The 24,787-nt window shown below is 39.5% G+C and overlaps 1 protein-coding gene across 2 annotated transcripts in view; it reads right to left on the bottom strand.

Annotated features, from left to right (window-relative positions):
- The window catches only part of LOC124798470, an 83,501-nt gene that overhangs the window by 14,802 nt on the left and 43,912 nt on the right, over positions 1–24,787 (bottom strand). For both annotated transcript variants that reach the window (XM_047261903.1, XM_047261902.1), the window contains one exon: positions 14,657–14,941. In XM_047261903.1, the coding sequence (XP_047117859.1) occupies positions 14,657–14,941 (285 nt within the window). The remainder of the gene's footprint in view (positions 1–14,656; positions 14,942–24,787) is intronic.

Genomic DNA, 24,787 nt, shown 5'->3' with positions numbered 1-24,787 from the left:
GTGACATGGTATTAGAAGGTGGAAAGTGTAACATGAGGTTGAAATGAAAATGAAAGATAAAAATATATGGGGAGAGATAAGGGTGAACTAGAAAGTAACTGGAGATCTGGTATGAAAAAAGGCGAAAAAGTGTTGGTTAAGTTGATCCTGTGGTGAACTTGGGTTGGTAGACAGCGATGTGCATGAAGGTTAGGTGGTTGTGTTGCCGCTGAAACACGTTAAAGGACGGAGAAAATCGGGAAAATTTCGAAAAAACGTGTAAATGTATTAAAAGGAGTGGTGTTGTGGTGAAAGATTACGAAAATGGGGCTAACAATTGTCTGACGAAGAAATAATGACGTTAAAACCTGTGGGGAGCGGCTAAAAATGATCAGTGATGTGCGAAAAACGGAAATGGAAATAAAGTGAAAGTTATTAGAACTAGCCGAAATGGTTGTTTAATATGTGAAAGCAGCTGTTATTGAACTAGAAACGGTGGATTTTATAGCAGTGGTAGTGTTGAAAGCGGAAAATAATTTTTTTTTTTTTTTTTTTTTTTGTTATTGTTTGGAAGTGGGTTACGTATTATTGAGTATGTATAGGCGGGATAAAATTGTATTACGGTAAAAAGGGGAAGGTGAATACAAAGTGAGGCTACTGGTAAAAACAGAAAGAGAAAATAAAGAGAAAACAAGACGACAGGAAAGATTTCAAAATGCAACAGCGACAATAACAAACGTAATTGTTGGGTTCAAATTAATGATATGGTTATAATAGAGGGAAACATTCCACGTAGGAAAAATATATCTAAAAACAAAGATGATGTGACTTACCAAATGAAAGTGCTGGCAGGTCGATAGACACACAAACAAACACAAACATACACACAAAATTCAAGCTTTCGCAACAAACTGTTGCCTCATCAGGAAAGAGGGAAGGAGAGGGGAAGACGAAAGGAAGTGGGTTTTAAAGGAGAGGGTAAGGAGTCATTCCAATCCCGGGAGCGGAAAGACTTACCTTAGGGGGAAAAAAGGACAGGTATACACTCGCACACACGCACATATCCATCCACACATACAGACACAAGCAGACATATTTAAATCTGTCTGCTTGTGTCTGTATGTGTGGATGGATATGTGCGTGTGTGCGAGTGTATACCTGTCCTTTTTTCCCCCTAAGGTAAGTCTTTCCGCTCCCGGGATTGGAATGACTCCTTACCCTCTCCTTTAAAACCCACTTCCTTTCGTCTTCCCCTCTCCTTCCCTCTTTCCTGATGAGGCAACAGTTTGTTGCGAAAGCTTGAATTTTGTGTGTATGTTTGTGTTTGTTTGTGTGTCTATCGACCTGCCAGCGCTTTTGTTCGGTAAGTCACCTCATCTTTGTTTTTATATATATATATATATATATATATATATATATATATATATATATATATATATATATATATATATATATATATATAGAGAGAGAGAGAGAGAGAGAGAGAGAGAGAGAGGGAACCATTCCACATGGGAAAAATATACCTAAAAACAAAGATGATGGGACTTACCAAACGAAAGCGCTGGCATGTCGATAGACACACAAACATACACACAAAATTCAAGCTTTCGCAACAAACTGTTGCCTCATCAGGAAAGTGGGAAGGAGAGGGAAAGACGAAAGGATGTGGGTTTTAAGGGAGAGGGTAAGGAGTCATTCCAATCCCGGGAGCGGAAAGACTTACCTTAGGGGGAAAAAAGGACAGGTATACACTCGCACACACGCACATATCCATCCGCACATACACAGACACAAGCAGACATTTTGTCTGCTTGTCTGCTTGTGTCTGTGTATGTGCGGATGGATATGAGTGTGTGTGCGAGTGTATACCTGTCCTTTTTTCCCCCTAAGGTAAGTCTTTCCGCTCCCGGGATTGGAATGACTCCTTACCCTCTCCCTTAAAACCCACATCCTTTCGTCTTTCCCTCTCCTTTCCTCTTTCCTGATGAGGCAACAGTTTGTTGCGAAAGCTTGAATTTTGTGTGTATGTTTGTGTGTCTATCGACGTGCCAGCGCTTTCGTTTGGTAAGTCACATCATCTTTGTTTTTAGGTGTGTGTGTGTGTGTGTGTGTGTGTGTGTGTGTGTGTGTGTGTCTATATATATATATATATATATATATATATATATATATATATAAAAAAATAGAGGGAAACATTCCACGTACGAAATATATATATAGACATTAACAACATAAGTACACTTAATAATATCCAAATTGAACAAAAATTACAATATATGAAACAAAATTACACAATATAAAATACAGAGCAACTTGTACATTACATGACATATGAACACTTTCTTACCTCTGCCATAACCAAATTAACTCAATGTAAAAATACATTAGCATTTTGTCAAAAGGCAATATTGTCAACACTGCACAAAATGCATTCAAGTTGATTCAGAACTGCACATGCGACAAGACACTTTGATGCTTAGATAATATTTTTTTGTACGAGAACCACTTTTCTTCCACCAATTTTGAGGACTCTTTGCTCAGACAATAAGTACAGCCTGATGCTGTGGTGATATCAACCTCACGTAGAATATGAGAGAAAGAAACATCACAAACATCATTATCAAGCCAACAGAAGGACGGAGATGGTCCATGAGGATGCATGAACCTTACTGTAACATCTTCACAATTCACCTTCTCAACAATTCCCAAATACCAAGAAGTCATATGTACATGGAATATAGCAGTTGGGCTGCACAGTGCATTTTGCCATTAGTGGCAGAAGTGCATCTGAGAAATTATGCATGATGCTAAACTCCATATCACAGCTCAGCCTTTTTTCTCCAATCTACATTGGTGATATCGGTACAATGTGATGCATAGATCATGTTCCAGGAATTGTTTTTGCACTTTTGAAGCGCTGAGAAAGACAAGGTCTGACTTGTACCATTTCATTTTTTGAACAAAGAGAATTGAAATGCCTTGCAGGTTCTTGCGACAGAATTCAAATACCTGTGAAGCTGTAAGTATTTGATCTTTATAAACTCTTTGCAAACTTGTTTTTGTGACAAGCCTTTTAACAGCGTGACCAATACCATTTGCCATAGCTGGTAGCAAAAAAGGACCAGCTGCACTTTATATTGAAGTCATGTTCATGGTAGCAGATATTTCTGAAATTCTTACAATTTTTATGCTGTGCAGCACAACCATTTAAAAAAAAAAAATCAATACAGTCTTTTGGGTCTGGTACACCATGGCAACATCACATTCTAGATCAGCAGAAACAATACAAACACTTTTTGCATGCAACTGTTTGTCCTTCTTGTAATATATATGGACAGTGTGAAGAGTGCAGCTGCCATTGTTCCAATGGTACCCCTGTACTTCACCTTGAACAACAAAATTGAGATTTTCACTGAAATCCATTAAAATTAACACTGATCCTTCAAGTGTTTACTTCTTCATTTTCAGATAATAACCAGATTGTGATTGAGAAATAAAAGAGTGCGGAGTAAGTTTTTCAATTTTTTTAATTATTGTCTCTCAGAATGCTGATAGAGAAGTAATTTGAACACTTAAAATGTCATTCTATCAGTTGATACCCATTGACTGTACTGAACCACCTCATCAGGATCATAGTCTTCTACTTCACTTTCTAAGCGGATCCGAAGCAATGAGCTGGTGGGGCATTTTTCACACAGACGAAGCATACAGGCTCAGTTATTTAAATCACATGGTATTATTTTAATTAGATCTTGGTATGTTTCTTTAATAGAAATGAAATTTAGAAGAAATTTAATGTTTTGGTGGTAAATGCATACACATATGGTATGTGTTCCTGATGATCCAGCAAGTATACACTGTTTTAGTCAAAGAGAAGCAAATTTTGAGAATACTACTTTGTCTTCAGGATACTTTTTATTACAGAGATAATACAGTTCAGTTAAAGTACTTAAAACAATATGCTTTTGTTCATAGGTATTTTTGCTGGTGCTCACTTTGTCTTTTTTCACAGGTATTATTCTTGTGTTTTCGTCATCCAAATAAAAACTCTTTCCTTTTTGCACTGTACCATGTGGCAATGTCTTTCCTCTTTTCTGCTCAGCCATCAATAAAATACCCTTCTCCATTAAAAGAGCTCTTTCTTGTCACACCAAATATTCAGAAACCTGAAATTTGGAACTGACTTTCTGTCAAGACCAAGTTGGTGGCACAAGAGTAAGTAACTAAATTTTTTCACGATTATTTGAATATTCAATTTCCTGTCTGATTTTGTCCACGAGATCATCATGATGTTTTGGCTTTTCTTCCAGTTCTGTTAAATCACTGTCAGGGATAGTGCTTGCATCAGCAGCCAGCTCAACTTGATAAGTATGTGAAATTTTAGTTTTCAGAACCCCAGCTGCTGATTCCAATTTTTGTTTGGCTGCTGCATACAGGCTGTGCCGAGCAACTGAATGCAGCTTTGCAGGAGATACTCCTAAGCTAGTTAAGCTAGTATGGAGCGCAGATTTTTCAGGAGGCTGCACCTTCACATTACTGCATTTATATAGTCTGGTGATGAGTTGTCAGAAGCTTGTTTTTCATTAATGAAGCTTGATACAGGTTTGGCACATTTTCTCCACAGGAACAACACTAAAGCCTCTCATTTTGAAGGTCTTTGCCTTTCCTAAACTAATTTCATGCAATCCAGTTGAAACATCATTTGTGGCGCTTGAAGGAATCTGTGCATGTCTTTGTGTTTAACACACACACATGAAACACTTAAATCACTGTATGAATGACTGTTGCTTCGCCATAATAAAAGCTCTTGTTCTTCACTGGTCAGGTCATTCACACAAGTGAGGGCATTATCACATATATCTTGCAGATACTGTCCAAGAAAACACTGCCTACTTGTACTTTCCATATTGTTGCAGTCATAAAACCAATATTTGTCGTAAATAATTCAAAAGATGATTGGTGTAACCTAAAAGTAATTAAATAATGAAAAATCACCCATTGTTTCATTACAAAGGTATTTCACATTATTATTGTAACATTAGAGGACTTACTTTTGTTTTGGAATGAATAGTTAAATTGCAACAATTGAATTTTTAACCAATAACTGACTCTGGGCACAAATCAGTACAAGAGGTCAGAACTGCATGCTCAGTGAACACATGACTCAAAATAAAGAACTGGATGATGCAATACATCTAGTGGCAATAGAACAGTGTCCTCAGATATCATTTGTTCCTAGGGAAATCCAGTGTAGCCAACTTCAGCAATTTAGTGTTTACATGGTAGTCAACATTTCTTTTACAATAACACTGTTTTTCACACTTTCCATTATTTCTACAAATTGATTTTCTTTGTGTGACATAATGGAATATTTATAATAATATTATAAATTTTTCAAAGGTATCTATGAAGGGGAAATACCTTTAAAAGATTATAATGTACATTCCTGGATTTTGCTTAAAAGAAATTAATTACAACTTTTTCTGAGATGTAGATGATGGATATTCACTACAAGAAGCATGACTATAAAAACATAAACCTTCCTCTTTTTTTTAAACGCTTCCATTGCAAAAACTGTAGGAATTATTGCATTTTTAAATTATAAAGGAGCTTGTCTAGGAAAGCCTGAATTTCTGAATCTATCCAATTTCTTTTTATCATAAGTGAACAAGTAATTGACTAGCAATGTTTACATTTTGGGAATGTGAATATATCTAGGTAAACTTCCACTACTCAAAATTTCAAGGATTTGTGTGACAATGGGTGTCATTTCCTAAAATTTCTGGATGATTCGACATGGAATGACCCAGCATCAATAGTGACAAGCAGGGCACTGTGTGGTAAAAGAACAGGAACTATGGAGGGTCGGTAGAGGAAATTGGTGGTATCTTTTACACAGGAGGGTAGGTTGCGGGTAATAGGTTGAAGGTGTTCTCTCAGTGGGCACACAGTAACCAGAGGTTGATTTACGGACTTTAGGAAGCATGTAGAAGGTAGGAGTGCAGAGAGTGGTAGTGGTGAGCAGAGAGATGCACTCCAGAGAGAGGTTCTGGGATGGTCCTAAGGATTTGAGGATACACTGAAGATCCTGCTGGATTTCTGGATTGGGGTCACTGAGGCAAGGTTTGTAGGTGGATGAACCTGATAACTGATGGAGACCTTCGGCCATGTAATCCTTGAGGTTCAGAACAATAGTGGTAGAGCCTTTACCAGCATATAGGATTATAAGGTCGGGATCAGTTTTTAGGTGGTGGACTGTAGGTCTTTATGCGGAAGTAAGGTTAGTTTGCATGTTGAGGGGTTGGGGAATGATGGTGAGGCAACATTCAAGGTTAAGAAATTCTGGAAATTTAACAGGGGGTAATTTGTGGGCAATGAGGGTGGATCACGGATGGATGGAGGAGTGAACTGAGTCAGGCAGGGTCCCCTCGTGACTCAATACCATCCAGGACTGGGGCAACTGAATTACATTCTCCTCCAGGCTTTCAACTACTTCTTGTTGTGCCATGAAATGAGAAACGTCCTACCCACTATCCTTCCCACTGCTCTCATTGTGGTATTCCGCCACCCATCGAAGCTACTCAATACCCTCATCCATGCCTATACAACTCCTGCTCCCAACCCCTTGCCTCATTGATCATGCTTATAGGAAACTCTGAAACAGAACCAAGCAAAGTGTGAGAAATGCCAAAATCAGACACGCCCGCTCTGTCGTACGCGGCATATCCAAACCTGCTGCACTGTGGAAAAAGCTGTGCAGTTTCGGTATAGGGAAGCGAAGATCTGACGCTGTTTATCAAGCGTCTGCAGAAGAATTAAACGATTTCTTCTCAACAGCTGTAAACTGACACGCAGCGACAAATTACCAGCTCCAAGAAATCAATCTCTCGAGAGACAAGTTTTTCCTAAAACATGTCACTACCAGCGCAGTACACAAGGCAATTATGAGAATCTCTTCCAAGGCAGTAGGAAATGATGGAGTGAGCATTGGAATGATTAAGAACGTCGTAGACACTATTTTTCCAGTTATCACAGACATCTTCAACCTGTCTCTTGTCAATAGTAAATATCCTACTGAGTGGAAGCAAAGTTTAATTCAACCTATAAACAAGACTGACAACCCTAAGTCGCCAGGTGACTGCAGGCCGATCAGCATACTGCCTGCAATATCTAAAGCCCTAGAATACATCGCCCATGAACAGCTGACGGATTACCTCAAAACTCATAACATACATGACAAATATCAGTCAGGCTTTCGAAAGCACCATAGTACAGCAACTGCATTAATCAAAGTAACTGATGACATTAAACATGCTATGGACAGACGTGAAGCTACCATCCTAACAGCGCTTGACTTTAGCAAGCCTTTTGATACAGTTGACTTTGATATATGACTAATTAAAATGAAACAGCTGAATTTCTCAAACAGCACAATACACTGGTTCGACAGCTACCTCAAAAACAGAAGTCAACAAGTCATTTGTGGGTCGGAAAAGTTATCATGGAAAAACGTGCGCTCTGGAGTTCCCCAAGGCTCCGTCCTTGGTCCATTACTCTTCTCACTGTACATTAATGATATTTCTTCAGTGATTCAGTCCTGCAACTACCATCTATATGCCGACGACATCCAACTGTACATAAGTGCAAGCTCCAAGAACATTGCTGATGCAGTAGCGAGTATGAACGCAGATCTTTGCTCTGTTTCTCAATGGGCACAGAACCTAGGTGTGAAACTATACCCCAAGAAATACCAGGTCATACTTATACCTCATCCAAAGTTAATCAGCCGGTACTTTCGCGAAACAGTCCCTGAAATACTCCTCAATGGTACCCAACTGTCATACCAACAAACAGTAAAAGACCTTGGAATAATCTTGGATGAACACCTAAACTGGGAAGAACAAACAGTCACAGCTTGCTGGAAATCGCTCTCCTCCCTGCATGCAATTCAAAAATTTCGAAAAATATTTCCAACCCATGTTAAACAAAAATTAGTCCAAACACTAGTCTTGCCTAATCTTTACTACTGTGATGTAGTTCAACATGGCACAAATAGTGAAAATTTGAGATGCCTCGAGCTAGTGATGAATGCTTGCGTTAGATACGTGTGCAATATACGGTTGTATGATCATATCAGTCCTTCATACTCCCAGCTAGGTTGGATACGCCCACATAAGGCACGCAATCTCCACACGATGTGCTTACTTCATCGATTTCTTAGCCACTGGTGCCCCCAATACTTATCTTCTCACATTAAACACCTATCATCATTCCACAACCACAATACCAGATTGGATACGTCTAGCATCTTGGCTGTACCTTTACATAACACAAAATCTTTCTCCGTGTCATTCTCCATCTCAGCCATACGACTATGGAATGCGCTCCCTTGTGATCTGTGTCTTATCCGTAACCACTCAACATTCAAGAGGGAACTCAAAACTTACATATTAGGGACGGTATAGCCACCATTGTTGTGCCCCTCTCATCTCTTTCTTTCTCCTCTCCATCATAGCTTCGAATTTTACCATTCTATTTCTCTTCCTCTAACCTATCTACCTCTTCTATATCTCTTTCACCCCATTCTATCGTCTTATGTCTCTGCTCGATGCAAATAGCTCACAAGCTGCAAGAACATAATGAGAAAATTCCCGACTAGCAATAGGACTGACATTCATAAAAGAAAAATATGTTTACTTTCATATACATAGTCATTATTATTATTCTTATTCTTGATTGCTATAATTATTTTTTTGATTGTTATAATTATCATTGTACTACTGTTATAATCTCTATTTTTTTCTTTAACATTAATACTGTATAACATGTTACATGTCCTTAATGTTCTGTAGAAACTGTAATTCATTCAATCTGAGTATGACTGGTTAGGTATAAGAGAGGGCCTGAAGGCCCTAATCTTGCCAGGTAAAAAAATGCATAAATAAATAAATAAATAGACCTAGATGCAAGACCTGTCCCATACAACTTCCCACCACCAACTACTCCAGTCTGGTCACAAACATCACCTATCTCTTCAAAAGCAGGGCTACCTGTGAAACCAGTCTTGTGATTTACAAGTTAAGCTGCAATCAGTGTGCTGCATTCTACTTCGGCACGACAATCAACAAGCTGTCTGTCCACATGAATGGCCACCGACAAAATGAGGCCAAGTAACACCTGGACCATCCTGTTGCTGAGCTCTCTGCCCAACATGATGTTCATTTCAATGACTGCTTCACAGCCTGTGCAATATGGATCCTTCCCACCACCAGCTTTTCTGAATAGCACAGATGGGATCTCTCCCTGCAATATATCCTACATTCCCGTAACCCTCGTGGCCTCAACTTTTGTTAGTCACTGTCCCTACCCATCTAGCACCTTCCCTGTTCCCATTCCAGCACTACACAGCCCTCTACTCTACCAATGCTCCCAGTCTTTTTACTTTTGTTCTTCGCCACCACCCCCCTCTTTCCCCTGCCCGCTGTCTAACCTCCCAACTGCACCTAGCTATCCTACTCTCCACCTCGTCCATGCACGCTCCCAACAGCACTTTACCGTCTCCTAACCCTATCCTGCTATCCCTCCCTCTCCCCACCCCAGCCTACTCCTTATCCACACCCGGTTGCCTCTCCCATAATGCGCCGCTACTCACAGTATGACTCCAGCTGCCCAAGACTACGGTCGTGTGTGTGTGTGTGTGTGTGTGTGTGTGTGTGTGTGTGTGTGTGTATTTTTGACAAAGGCATTGTTGGCTGAAAGCTAACGTTCAGACAGACTCTTTGTTGTGCCTTTCTGCAACTCAGCATCTCTGCTATATGGTGAGTAGCAAGTGAAATAGAAGTGTTATAGGCCCTGCATTGTACCTGATCTACACAAACAATTTAGGACACAATCTGAGCAGCCCTCTTAGATTGTTTGCAGATGATGCTGCCATTTACCATCATGCAATGTCATCAGATGATTAAAACAAATTTCTAAATGATTTAGGCAAAATGTTCGTATAGTGCAAAAAGTGGCAATTGACTCTAAATCATGAAAAGTGGGAAGTCATCCACTTGAGCACCAAAAAGACTCCACTAAATTCAGTTATGCAATAAATGCCACAAATCTAAAGGCTATATGCTCCACTAAATACTTGGGGATTACAAATACAACTAGCTTAAATTGGGAAGATCGCACAGATAATGTTGTGGGGAAAGCAAGCCAAAGACTGATTTATTGGTAGGACACTTAGAAAATCTAACATGTGTAGCAAAGAGACAGCAAACACTACGCTTGTCTGCCCTCTTCTGGAATATTGCTGTGGGGTGTGGGATCCGTATCAGAGAGGATTGATGGAGGACATTGAAAAAGTTCAGAGGGATAGCTCATTTTGTACTATCATGAAACACGGGAAAGAGTACCATGGATATAATACATGCACTGGTGTGGCAGCCATTAAAACAAATGTGTTTTTCACTGCGGCAGGACCTTCACTTGAAATTTAAATCATCAACTTTTTCCTCAGAGTGTGAAAATGTTTTGTTGGCACCCTCATACATTGGGAGAAATAAGAAAATAATAATAGAAATCAGAGTTTGTGTGGAAAGCTTTAAGAGTTCATTTTTCCAGCATGCTGTTTGAGAGTGGAACAGTAGAGAAGTAGCTTAAAGGTGGTTCTGCCAGGCACTTAACTGTGAACTGCAGAGTAATCATGCAGATGTAGATGAATCACTATATATAAAAGGCAATGTCCTAAATGACTGACTCACTCACTGACTCACCATCACCACCCAGCCCAAACTGCAATGGATAGAAACTTGAAATTTGGAGATCATGTTGATCTTTTACTGTAGGCAGTTTCAGAAGGGATTTTTCAAAATTCCACTCATAAAGGGGGGGGGGGGGGGCAATAGGGGTTGAAAGGTTTTTTGAAAATGTGTCACTATTAAGGCAACCGGGAAAAGTTGGTATTTGGTTTCTTGGCCAGAAATAAAGAAATACATGTTTCAGCATATCTGAAAATTTAACCCCCATGGGGGAGAAATAGTGGGTGGATTTTTTTAAAATATAAATCATTATAAAAACTACTGCAGCATTTTTAAAGCTTCATCTACGAAACATTGTATTCAACGTCTCTATAACAAAATTAAAAATATGTGCATTTCACTGCTTTTGGAAGTTCAGCCCTTCAGATGGTAAAATAGGGGGTGAAAAGATTTATGAAAATATTTTTATAGCTAAATCTTTGAAAATTAGTGTTTGGCTTCTCGGTTAGAAATGAAAAAAATATGTATTTCACTATTTTTAGATGTTCAACCCCTGAGGGGGTAAAACAGGGGCAGACTGATTCATTGACTCATCATTGCCCAGCCAAACTGCAAAGGACAGAAACTTGAAATTTGGAAGAGGGTGTGGATCTTATACTGCAGGCATCGTTTAAGGGACTGTTGAAATTCCACTCCTATGGGGGTGAAATAGGGGAGCATGAAATGTTTTTCGAAAATATGTCACTATTAAGGCAATTCTTAAGCTAGAAATACATAAAGTAGTATTTGGTTTCTCAGTCAGAAATAAAAAATATGTCTGAATGTTCATCTTTCCAGAGATGGTTGTAAGGCTTGACTGTTCGATACAGGATGTCAAATCAAACACCTTTCAGCCATCTAGTTTCCAAACTTATTTTATTTGGCTACAGGTTTGGGCAATTTATTAATGCTATCTTCATTTTCAGGCCCCTGTCTGACATATAGGAAGATTCCACCTCAGTTCTGGTCAAAACATGGGCTATCATTCGAATACTGGTATTAGAAGATTTCTGTTTGCTATAGCGATCACTTCAACCATCATCTTCCAACCAGATGATGGTTGAAGCAATTGCTATAGCAAGCAGAAATCTACTAATACCACTATTCGAATGCTGGCCGCTGTTTTGACCAGAACTGAGGTGGAATCTTCCTATACGTCAGACAGGGGCCTGAATATGGCACAGTAAATCGCCGAAACTGGTAGCCAAATACAGTAAGTTTGGAAATCAGATGGCTGAAAGGCGTTTGATTTGACATCCTGTAAAAAATATGTATTTCAGCATTTTCGGAAATTCAACCCGAAGAGGATAAAATGGTGGGTGGAAGTTACTCGAAAATAAATCGTCATTAAAAGAACTATTAAAGCATTTTTGCAGCTACATCTGCACAAATTGGTATTTAACTTCTCTCTTAGGAATAAAAAAAATTACATGTTTCAGTGGTTTTGGAAATTCAACATGCTAAGGGTGTGAAATGGGGGATGACAGGTTTTACAAAATTATATCATTACGAAAGCACTTTCAAAGGTAAATCTATGAAAATATTTATTTGTCTTTTCTGTTAAAAATAAAAAAAAACGTGTTTCACTGCTTTCGGAAATTCAAAACGTAGGAGAAGTGAAACAGGGGAAGAAAATTTTTAAGAAATTATTTATTAATATTTAAAAAATTTTAAAGGTAAATCTAAGAAAACTGGTATTTCATTTCTTGCTTGAATACAAAGAAACATGTTAGTGGATGAAAGTTTCTATGGAAATATCTCCACAAGAATGCAATGCCATCATGAACAAAAACTATGGAATGCAGCTACTGGGATAGCTTTTTGGTAAGAAGTACACTTGGAAAAGACCATGCTTCTATGGCCTTCGAAAAGTTTAGAAGGTGTTTGTGAACAACATAAAAATTCTATTAAAGAGAAGCAAAAAAATCTGTACAGGCAGCACAGTCTATGCGAGCCAGGCTGTGGATGCTAAGCTAGCATACTGTATTTGCAACCAGCAATCTTTAATAAAAGTGGTACTAGAAAGTAAATATTTTGGGAGTACTGGTAACAACTCACCGAATAGTAGAACTGTTGAGTTGCCTATAGGTATGCAAATAAAACTCCTTATGAACTGGATAGTTGCTACTCGCCATATAGCTGAGATGCTGAGTTGCACAACCCTGCTCCCAATGCCTAACCTCATGGCTCACATCCCTGTAACAGACCAGATGTAAGACCTGTCCCATACACCCTCCCACCACCACCACCACTTACTCCAGTCCGGTCACAAAGATCACCTATCCCATTAAAGGCAGGATTACCTGTGAAACCAGTCATGTGATCTATAAGCTAAGCTGCAACCAATGTGCTGCATTCTATGTGGTCATGACAACCAACAAGCTGTCTGTCCGCGTAAATGGCCATCGACAAACTGCAACCAAGAAACAAGTGGACCACCCTGTTGCTGAGAATGCTACCAGCACGACATCCTTCATTTCAATGACCGCTTCACAGCCTGTGCCATAAGATCCTTCACACCAACACCAGCTTTTCGAACTGCGCAGGTGGAAACTTTCCCTGCAATATAGCCTGCATCCCCATAACCCTCCTGGCCTCAACCTTTATTGTCATGTCCTCACCCATTAGCCCCTTTCCTGTTCCCATTCCAGCACTACATGGCCTCTTTTCCATCAACACACCTTTTACTTTTCTCCTTTTCTGCTTCCCCCGCCCTCCACCTCTCCACCAACCCCTCTGTCTAACCTCCCAACTGCACCTAGCTCCCCTACCCTCCGTCCACCTCATTCCTGCATGCTCCTGAGCAGCACTTCACCCCCCTTCCCCCACCTCTACCCTGCTAACCCTTCCCCCTCCCTGCCCCAGTCTCCTCCTTACCCCCACCCAGTTGCCTCTCCCATCCTGCACTGCTGCTGCTACTCGTAGTGTGGCTTCAGCTGCCAGAAACTGTGGTCATGTGTGTGAGTTGTGTTTGGATGAGTGTGTGTGTGTGTGTGTGTGTGTGTGTGTGTGTTCTATTTTTGACAAAGGGCCTGTTGGCCGAAAGCACACACAAATATGTGTGAGTACATTGTGCTGGCTGACTATCCACAAGCACCTCTGCAACTTGACTGGGTTGAAGGTATGTATCGGGTGGAATGGGCGAGGGGAGAAAGGAGATTGCGAGTGGGAGCAAGGGTAGGTGAAGGGTGGCTAATAGCTCGGATAGAAGCACCAGGTATAAAAGGTAGGAATGACATGAAGGTGCTGCTGCTCATGCTGGACTGAAGCTGGCTAAGGACTGCAGATGAATCCACTGAAGCAAACTTTCTTCATCCAGGGTTACAGATTTCAATTTTTATCCTATTATATTATGTGGGACTTTTTTACTGAATAGTTCCTTAAGATAACCAAACAAAAAGTTATTTGTGTTCAGTTCTGGAAATGCTAACTGACCTACAACCAAAAATCAGTATCCAGTGTTACTTGTAGTGGAAATTAAGGGACAGTCAATATGTATCTTACACAACTACACAAAACAATGGTAACTCCAGGTTTAAATATCAACAATATTACGAAAAGCAGAGATTGCTGCAGACTGGCACAATGAAAAGTTACACATTGTAGTTTTCAGTCAAAGCCTTCTCCAGTAAACAAAATACACACACACACACACACACACACACACACACACACACAAAGTGAGCACACCTCAGCCATGCGTGTACGAGATGTGCTTGCTTGTGTGAATGTGTGTGTGTTTTCTTTTCTTTGCTGAAGGAGGCTTTGGCCAAAAGCTACAATGTGTAACAGTCTTTTTGTTCTGCCTGTCCGCAACTAAAAAGGGTCTTCTTTAAGGTGAGTAACAACAACTTTTTAAAAGTCTGCTTAGGATTACACCAGAAACTCACCCAAAACATTCATATCCTTCCAGCGACGATCTGCCTGGCAGAGAAGTGTACGGAGATCTGTCACTTCATTCCACCGAGCGAGGATGTCACTTCGCCTGATGAGCAGTACCGAGGGGCTGGACAGTTGCGGCCACAGGGCTTCCTCACTGACACACTCTAGGGGGTTGGTGAGGTAGATGCCTTGAGGACCAACACCAAAAACCATTTGGTGGTGCCATGCATCTGGCACTGGGCTACCTGGGGCTACACCCTTCTGTAAATTCAGTGTCAGGATTGGCACAGCACCTGCAACCGTAATTCAAAATATTATACAAACACATAGCAAACATTTCAAGAGCCATAGTAAAGAGAACACAGTAGTAAGAGAGCAGGGTAAGTAGTTCCTCAGGCTAGTATGGCAAGACTGCTTTTTAGGGTCAAAAAGCACTTATTGTTTTGATGTAAGCCCTCTTTTAAAGTCAGTTCATTTTGTACAGTGTTTTTACAGGGAGCAGATTACATCACTATAGTGGGATCCTATTGTCATCATGATCTTCATTCCGAAGACTGGTTTGATGCAGCTCTCCATGGTACTCTATCCTGTGCGAGCCCTCTTCATCTTCAAATAGCAATGAAATAATATTGATGAAGTGCTGCTAAAGCAGAGTTACTAAACACAACCTTCTGAAATTCCTTTACCAAAGAAGATGAAGTAAATATTCTAGCATTTGAATCAAGAATAGTGGCCAACATATGTAACTTAGAAGCAGATATCCTCAGAGTAGTGAAGCAAAAAGCAAATCTTCTGGTCCAGACTGTCTACCAATTGGGTTCCTTTCCGAGTACAGTGATGCAATAGCTCCATACTTAACAATTATATACAACTGCTCACTCAATGAAAAATCTGTACCCAAAGACTGGAAAGTTGCACAGGTCACACCTATATTCAAGAAAGGCAGTATGAGTAATGCACTAAATTACACGTCCATATCATTAATGTCGTTATGCAGCACAATTTTGGAACATATATTGTGTTCAAACGTTATGAATTCCCATGAAGAGAATGGTCTATACACATGCAGTCAACACGGATTTAGAAAACATCGTGCTTGTGAAACAAAAGTAGCTCTTTACTCACACGGAGTGCTGAGTGCTGCTGACAAGGGATTTCAAATTGATTCGATATTTCTACATTTCCAGAAGGCTTCCAACACTGTACCTCACAAGTGGCTTGTAATCAAATTATTTGTGTATGGACATCGTCTCAGTTATGCAATTGTATTTGTGACTTCCTGTCAGAGAGTTCACAGTTTGTAGTAATTGACAGCAAGTCATCAAGTAAAACAGAAGTGATTTCCAGCATTCCCGAAGGTGTTGTTATGAGCCCTCTGCTGTTCCTTATCCACACGAATGAATTAGGAGACAATCCGAGGAGCAGTCCTACGCTGTTACCAGATGACGCTGTCATTTACCGCCTCGTAAAAGTCATCAGATGATAAAAATAAATTGCAATAAGATTTAGAAGAGATATTTGTATTGTGCAAAAATTGGCAATTGACCCTAAGCAATGAGAAGTGTGACATCATCCACAAGAGTGCTAAAAGGATTTCATTAAGCTTTGGTTACACGATAAATCAATCCGTTAAGCTTCAGTTACACAATGAAACAATCAAATCTAAAAGGTCGTAAATTCAACTAACTCCTTAGGATTTACAATTACAAACAATTTAAATTGGAAAGAACACTCACAAAATGTTGCGGGGAAAGCGAACGAAAGACAGCGTTTTATTGGCAGAACACACAGAAGATTTAACAGATCTCCTAACGAGACTGCCTACATTATGTATGTCCACCCTATTTTGGAGTTTTGGAATACTGCTGCAGGGTGAGGGATCCTTACCAGATAGGGCTAACAGAGTACATCGAGAAAGTTCAAAGAAGGGCAGACGTTTTGTATTATTGATAAATAATGGAGACAGTGTCGTGCACATGATATATGATTTGCAGTGGACATCATTAAAACACAGGCATTTCTCATTGCGATGAAATATTTTCATGAAATTTCAATCACCAATGTTTTCCTCTGAATACAAAAATATTTTGTTGATGCCGACCTACATAGGAGAAATGATATTCATAATAAAATATGGGAAATCAGAGCTCATATAGAAAGATATAGGTGGCCATTTTTTCTACACGCAGTTTGAGAGTGGAGTAATAGAGAATTAGTGTGAAGGTGGTACGATGAACCCTCTGCTGGCCACTTACGTGTGATTTTTTCATGTAGATGTAGGTGCAGGTGTAGATACTGCAACCTACAGCCTTCTGAATCTGCTTACTGTCTTTATCTCTTGGTCTCCCTCTACAATGTTTACCCCAACACTTCCCTCTAATACTAAACCTACTACTTTAAGGGGGGATGTAATGGATTTTGGTTCAAAAAATCAATTTTCAAAAATAGTATTAACTCTGCACTGGCAGTCACTCCCACCTTTCTCAACATATGGGAAACTGCTTGCTTCAGCGGAATTTTTGTCAGTGAGAAGGCTATTTTCTTTCGATATCTTTGGCTTACATCTATATCTTTGCCTGAAAACTTCCTTGCATGTGGTTTATTTACGTTTTGACAATACTAACACATATTAGTAGGTGGAATGTTGAATTCATAAACCTTTACGTGGAAGTCAGATTTATGCGTAATGGGTGGTGGAAAAACTGTGTTTAGGAAATGGAGGTTTAATGGAAATCGGCTTACCAACAAAAAAGAGAAAGCAGCTCAAAATGAAAAACATAAGCTCTCAGCTTCAGCTTCAAAACTCGGGACAGGAGGATTGTACAGGTGTGTGAATGATGTTGATATGGATTCCACGGGATTCAGACTTATTGATTTAGAGCATCTCTGCCAGGCTGTAAGTTTTCACGTTCATGTGTTAGCTGTAAAACTATGGAATGCATGATTGTTGTTGAAGAAAGAAGAGTGGAAATAGCTTGTGATTTTAAATTAATTTGTAATTTGTGTGACTATGAATTTTTATTTTCCTCCTCGAAAAACACTGACACTGGTACCTATTAAAGCAATTTTAGGTTAGCATACGCTCTGAGATGCCTTGGACAGGGCAGGGAAGAAGGTAATTTATTGTGTGGTTTTCTGAACATGCCTGCTCCTTGTGCAAAGTTTGAAAAAATAAATAAGGAAATATCTGAAAGCAGTGGATGAATTTGTTAAAATAAACCAAATAGAAATGGATCCAGGGGTAGATATTCATGACAGTAAATCTCCTACAAATGTTACTGACCTGTGTGTGTCTGTAGATGGGACCTAGATGAAAAAGGGTCACACATCTCTGTATGGAGTTGCATCTGTTATTGGTATTGACTCAGGTAAAGTTTTAGAAGTAGAAATTATATCTAAATACTGCCACCAGTGTGCAACAAGGAAAATGTCCAACAATGAAGACAGTGAGAAACTGTGGCAAGAAAAGCATGCAGTAGCATGCTCTAAAATTATAGTGGCTCAATTGGGGGCATGGAGGCTGCAGCAGTTGTGAGGATGTTCTCCACATCTGAGGACTAGTATGGTGTAAGATATACTAAATACCCCCCCCCCCCCCCCACCCCCATGAACCATGGACCTTGCCATTGTGGGGGGGGGGGGGGGGGGGGAGGCTTGCATGCCTCAGTGATACAGATAGCCGTACCGTAGGTGCAACCACAACAGAGGGGTATCTGTTGAGAGGCCAGACAAACGTGTGGTTCCTGAAGAGGGGCAGCAGCCTTTTCAGTAGTTGCAGGGGCAACAGTCTGGATGATTGACTGATCTGCCCTTGTAACACTAACCAAAACGGCCTTGCTGTGCTGGTACTGCGAATGGTTGAAAGCAAGGGGCAACTACAGCCGTAATTTTTCCCGAGGGCATGCAGCTCTACTGTATGGTTAGTGATGATGGCGTCCTCTTGGGTAAAATATTCCGGAGGTAAAATAGTCCCCCATTCGGATCTCCGGGCCGAGACTACTCAAGAGGACGTCGTTATCAGGAGAAAGAAAACTGGCGTTCTACAGATCGGAGCGTGGAATGTCAGATCCCTTAATCGGGCAGGTAGGTTAGAAAATTTAAAAAGGGAAATGGATAGGTTAAAGTTAGATATAGTGGGAATTAGTGAAGTTCGGTGGCAGGAGGAACAAGACTTTTGGTCAGGCGAATACAGGGTTATAAATACAAAGTCAAATAGGGGTAATGCAGTAGTAGGTTAAATAATGAATAAAAAAAATAGGAATGCGGGTAAGCTACTACAAACAGCATAGTGAACGCATTATTGTGGCCAAAACAGACAGGAAGCCCACGCCTACTACAGTAGTGCAAGTTTATATGCCAACTAGCTCTGCAGATGACGAAGAAATTGAAGAAATGTATGATGAAATAAAAGAAATTATTCAGATAGTGAAGGGAGCTGAAAATTTAATAGTCATGGGTGACTGGAATTCGGTAGTAGGAAAAGGGAGAGAAGGAAACATAGTAGGTGAATATGGATTGGGGTAAGAAATGAAAGAGGAAGCTGCCTGGTAGAATTTTGTACAGAGCACAACTTAATCATAGTTAACACTTGGTTCAAGAATCATAAAAGAAGGTTGTATACATGGAATAATCCTGGCGATACTAGAAGGTATCAGATAGATTATATAATGGTAAGACAGAGATTTAGGAACCAGGTTTTAAATTGTAAGACATTTCCAGGGGCAGATGTGGACTCTGAACACAATCTATTGGTTATTAACTGTAGATTAAAACTGAAGAAACTGCAAAAAAGGTGGGAATTTAAGGAGATGGGATCTGGATAAACTGACTGAACCAGAGGTTGTACAGAGTTTCAGAGAGAGCATAAGGGAACAATTCACAGGAATGGGGGAAAGAAATACAGTAGAAGAAGAATGGGTAGCTTTGAGGGATGAAATAGTGAAGGCAGCAGAGGATCAAATAGGTAAAAAGACGAGGGCTAGTAGAAACCCTTGGGTAACAGAAGAAATACTGAATTTAATTGATGAAAGGAGAAAATATAAAAATGCAGTAAATGAAGCAGGCAAACAGGAATACAAACGTCTCAAAAATGAGATCGACAGGAAGTGCAAAATGGCAAAGTAGGGATGGCTAGAGGACAAATGTAAGGATGTAGAGGCTTATCTCACGAGGGGTAAGATAGATACTGCCTACAGGAAAATTAAAGAGACCTTTGGAGAAAAGAGAACCACTTGTATGAATATCAAGAGCTCAGATGGAAACCCAGTTCTAAGCAAAGTAGGGAAAATCGGAAATGTGGAAGGAGTATATAAAGGGTCTACACAAGGGCGATGTATTTGAGGACAATATTATGGAAATGGAAGAGGATGTAGATGAAGATGAAATGGGAGATATGATACTGCGTGAAGAGTTTGAGAGAGCGCTGAAAGACTTGAGTCGAAACAAGGCCCCAGGAGTAGATAACATTCCATTAGAACTACTGACGGCCTTGGGAGAACCAGTCCTGACCAAACTCTACCATCTGGTGAGCAAGATGTATGACACAGGCGAAATACCCACAGACTTCAAGAAGAATATAATAATTCCAATCCCAAAGAAAGCAGGTGTTGACAGATGTGAAAATTACCAAACTATCAATTTAATAAGTCACGGCTGCAAAATACTAACGCGAATTCTTTACAGACGAATCAAAAAACTGGTAAAAGCCGACCTCGGGGAAGATCAGTTTGGATTCCGTAGAAATACTGGAACACGTGAGGCAATACTGACCCTACGACTTATCTTGGAAACTATATTAAGGAAAGGCAAACCTACGTTTCTAGCATTTGTAGACTTAGAGAAAGCTTTTGACAATGTTGACTGGAATACTCTCTTTCAGATTCTGAAGGTGGCAGGGGTAAAATACAGGGAACGAAAGGGTATTTACAATTTGTACAGAAACCAAATGGCGGTTATAAGAGTTGAGGGGCATGAAAGGGAAGCAGTGGTTGGGAAGGGAGTGAGACAGGGTTGTAGCCGCTCCCCGATGTTATTCAATCTGTATATTGAGCAAGCATTGAAGGAAACGAAAGAAAAATTTGGAGTAGGTATTTAAATCCATGGAGAAGAAATAAATACCTTGAAGCAGAGACAGCAACGGACTTGGAAGAGCAGTTGAACGGAATGGATAGTGTCTTGAAAGGAGGATATAAGATGAACATCAACAAAAGCAAAACGAGGATAATGGAATTAAGTCGGGAAATCCTGAGGGTATTAGATTAGGAAATGAGACACTTAAAGTAGTAAAGGAGTTTAGCTATTTGGGGAGCAAAATAACTGATGATGGTCAAAGTAGAGGGGATATAAAATGAAGACTGGCAATGGGAAGGAAAGCGTTTCTGAAGAAGAGAAATTCGTTAACATCGAGTATAGATTTAAGTGTCAGGAAGTCATTTCTAAAAGTATTTGTATGGAGTGAAGCCATGTATGGAAGTGAAACATGGACGATAAATAGTTTGGAAAGGAAGAGAATAGAAGCTTTCGAAATGTGGTGCTACAGAAGAATGCTGAAGATTAGATGGGTAGATCACGTAACTAATGAGGAGGTATTGAATAGGATTGGGGAGAGGAGAAGTTTGTGGCACAACTTGACTAGAAGAAGGGATCGGTTGGTAGGACATGTTCTGAGGCATCAAGGGATCACCAATTTAGCATTGGAGGGCAGCATGGAGGGTAAAAATCGTAGAGGGAGACCAAGAGATAAATACACCAAGCAGATTCAGAAGGATGTAGGTTGCAGTAGGTACTGGGAGATGAAGAAGCTTGCACAGAATAGAGTAGCATGGAGAGCTGCATCAAACCAGTCTCAGGACTGAAGATCACAACAACAACAACAACAACAACATACTAAATACCTTGGTGATGGGACTCTTCTTTGTTCATAGCTTTAACAGATAAAAATCCATACAATACATCAATATAAAAGTTGGTATGTGTTGGCTACATCCAAAATAGGCTTGGTGGTAGGCTTTTCGCTTGCTGAGAGAGAAGAAACGTGAAGTACTTGAGGATGGTAAACCATCAGGAGGAAAAGGCAGGCTTCCTCTGAAAGAAATTGATTCTCTTCAGTTATTTTATGAGAGAGCTATCAGGAAAAACACACATAATTTAGAGGCAATGAGGTGTGCTGTGGGGGTAATTTTTTTCCACAAGCTACACACAAATTCACAATCTGTGTCCAAAAGACAACTGGTGTGAGTTCAACAACAGAAATGGGATGTATTCACATAAACACTCATCACCAGAACCTGTTATGTGTGCAATTAAGCCCACATTCAGGTTTCTTGCAAACCCTGAATTATTGAGGAAGTGTCTTCACAGGAAGACACAAAATGCAAATGAAAGCCTCAATAATGTAATTTGGATTAGATGCTCAAAAAGGACACTCTGTGGACTTGAAGTATTGAAAATAGGTGTCTATGATGCAGTTTTATGTTACAATAACGGAAATAATCAGTGTGGCACATTTTAAAATTGAGGGAAGCTTATTACATGTAGAAGTATGAGAAGAAAATCTTTGAACATCATTTTCTTTGTTTTACATTTTTTCCTCAAAAAGTATATGTGCTATAAAAAGTATATGTGCTAATGCTATGAAATTTTTAGGAACTGTTCACAGCGTGTTACTGTCTCCCTGGAACCAAAAAATACGAGATCCTGCAAATACATTCTGATTTTTAGATGACTTTATGTAGAAAAAAAGTTAATTTTTTAATTATACAATTTGTACCATAAATTAATAATCAGTGGTCTTATATCCTTTTTAGGACACTACAAGAAGATTTTCAAATTGATTGCATGATTAGAATTTGAGTTATGGCTTTTTATAAAAAAAGACAATACAAAATTAAAAATTCAAATTTCTGGCAAAACATTGATACTGCACATTTTATTATATTTTTCCGTTAAAACATAGCTCTTTTGCTGAACACATGCAAAATTTTACATTTGTACATTAATAAATAAGGCTGTAATGATTTTTTAAAATAAATGTTTACATTTTTCGTTATATCCCCCCTTAAATTTCTCCTACTCCTATTCCCTTAGTATCACCTGATTTAATTTGATTACATTCCTTTATGCTTGTTTTGCTTTTGTTGATGTTCATCTGATATCTTCCTTTCATGAGACTGCCCATTCCATTCAACTGCCCTTCCAAGTCCTTTGCTATCTCTGACAGAATTACAATATCACTGGCACACCTCCAACTTTTTATTTCTTCTCCCTGAAATTTAATTCCTACTCCAAATCTTCCTTTGGTTTCTTTTACTGCTAGTTCAAAGTACAGACTGAATAGCATCAGGGGTACGCTACAGTCCTTCCTCGCTCCCTTTTCAACCACTCCCCCCATTTCATGTCCCTAACTCTTGTAACTGCTGTCTGGTTTCTGTACGAGTTGTAAACAGAATCCTGCTACCTGTATTTTACCCCTGCTACCTCCAGTATTTCAAAGAGAGTATTCAAGTCAACACTGTCAAAAGTTTTCAGAGTCTACAAATGCTATACATGTAGGTTTGTCTTTTCCTCACCTATCCTGTATGAGAAGTATTCCCTCACTTGTTCCTACATTTCTGGAATCCAAACTGAATTTCCCTGAGATTGGCTTCTACCAGTTTTCCAATTCTTCTGCAAAGAATTTGTGTTAGTGTTTTGCAACCATGACATATTAAAATGATAATTCGACCATTTTCAAATCTGTCAGCAACTGCTTTCTTTGGAATTGGAATTATATTCTTCTTGAAGTCTGAGGGTCTCCCCTACATCTTGCACACCAGCTGGATGGGTTTCGTCATGGCTGGCTCTTCCAAGGCTATCAGTAGTTCTCACGGAATATTGTCTACTCCCAGGGGCTTGTTAAGATCTTTCAGAGCTTTGTTGAATTTTTCTCAAAGTATCATATCCCCCATCTCATCTTCATCTATGTCCACTTCCCTTCCTATAATATTGCGCTTTCAAGTTCATCTCCCTTCTACATTCATTTCAGCTTTCCCTTCTTTGCTTAGGACTGGTTTATCATCCAAGCTCTTAATATTCACACAGCTGCTTCCCATTTCCCCAAAGGCCTCTTTAATTTTCCTGTAGGTGGTATCTATCTTTCCCCTAGTGAAACACTTCTAAATCCTTAAATTTCTCCTCTAGCCATCCTGCTTGGCAATTTTGCACTTCCTGTCAATCTCATTTTTTAAATATTTGTATTCCCTTTCACTTGCTTCATTTTTTGCATTTTTTAATTTTCTCCTTTCATCAATTAAATTCAATATCTTTTGTGTTATCCATGGATTTCTACTAGGCCTTGTGTTCCTACCTATTCAATCCTCTGCTGCCTACACTATTTCATCTCTTAAACTACCCATTTGTCTTCCACTGTATTCCTTTCCCCTGTTCTACTCAACCACTGCCTAATGCTTCCTCTGAAACTCTCCACAACCTCTGGTTCTTTCATCTTATCCAGGCCCCATCTCCTTAACTTCCTGGTTTTTTGCAACTTCTTTAGTTTTAATCTACATTTCATAACCAATAAAATTGTGTCCATAGTCCACATCTGCCCCTGGAGATGTCTTCCAATTTAAAACCTGGTTCCTGAATCTCTGTCTTACCATTATACAATCAGTCTGAAACCTTCCAGTGGCTCCAGGTCTCTTCCAAGTGTACAACTTTCTTTTGAGTCTTAAACCAAGTGTTAGTAACGATTAAATTAAGTTCTGCACAAAATTCTACCAGACGCATTCCTCTTTCATTCCTTTCCCCCAGTCCATATTCACCTGCTATTTTTCTTTCTCTTCCTTTTCCTACAGTTAAATTCCAGTCCCCATCATAATTAAATTTTTGTCTCCTTTAACTATGTGAATAAGTTTTTATCTTATCATACATTTCTTCAATCTCTTCCTCATCTGCATAGCTAGTTGGCAAGTAAAATTGTACTACTGTAGTAGGTGTGCACATCTTGGTTATGATGATGCATTCACTTTTCTATTCATAGTAGCTTACCCATATTCCTATTTTCTTATTCGTTATTACGCCAACTCCTGCATTGCCCCTACTGGACTTCGTATTTATACCCCCGTATTCATCTGACCATAAGTCCTATTCCTTCTGTCACC

The sequence above is a fragment of the Schistocerca piceifrons genome, chromosome 5 (genome assembly GCF_021461385.2).
Source record: "Schistocerca piceifrons isolate TAMUIC-IGC-003096 chromosome 5, iqSchPice1.1, whole genome shotgun sequence".
Classification (NCBI taxonomy): domain Eukaryota; kingdom Metazoa; phylum Arthropoda; class Insecta; order Orthoptera; family Acrididae; genus Schistocerca; species Schistocerca piceifrons.
This window is presented reverse-complemented; position numbering and strand designations above follow the sequence as displayed.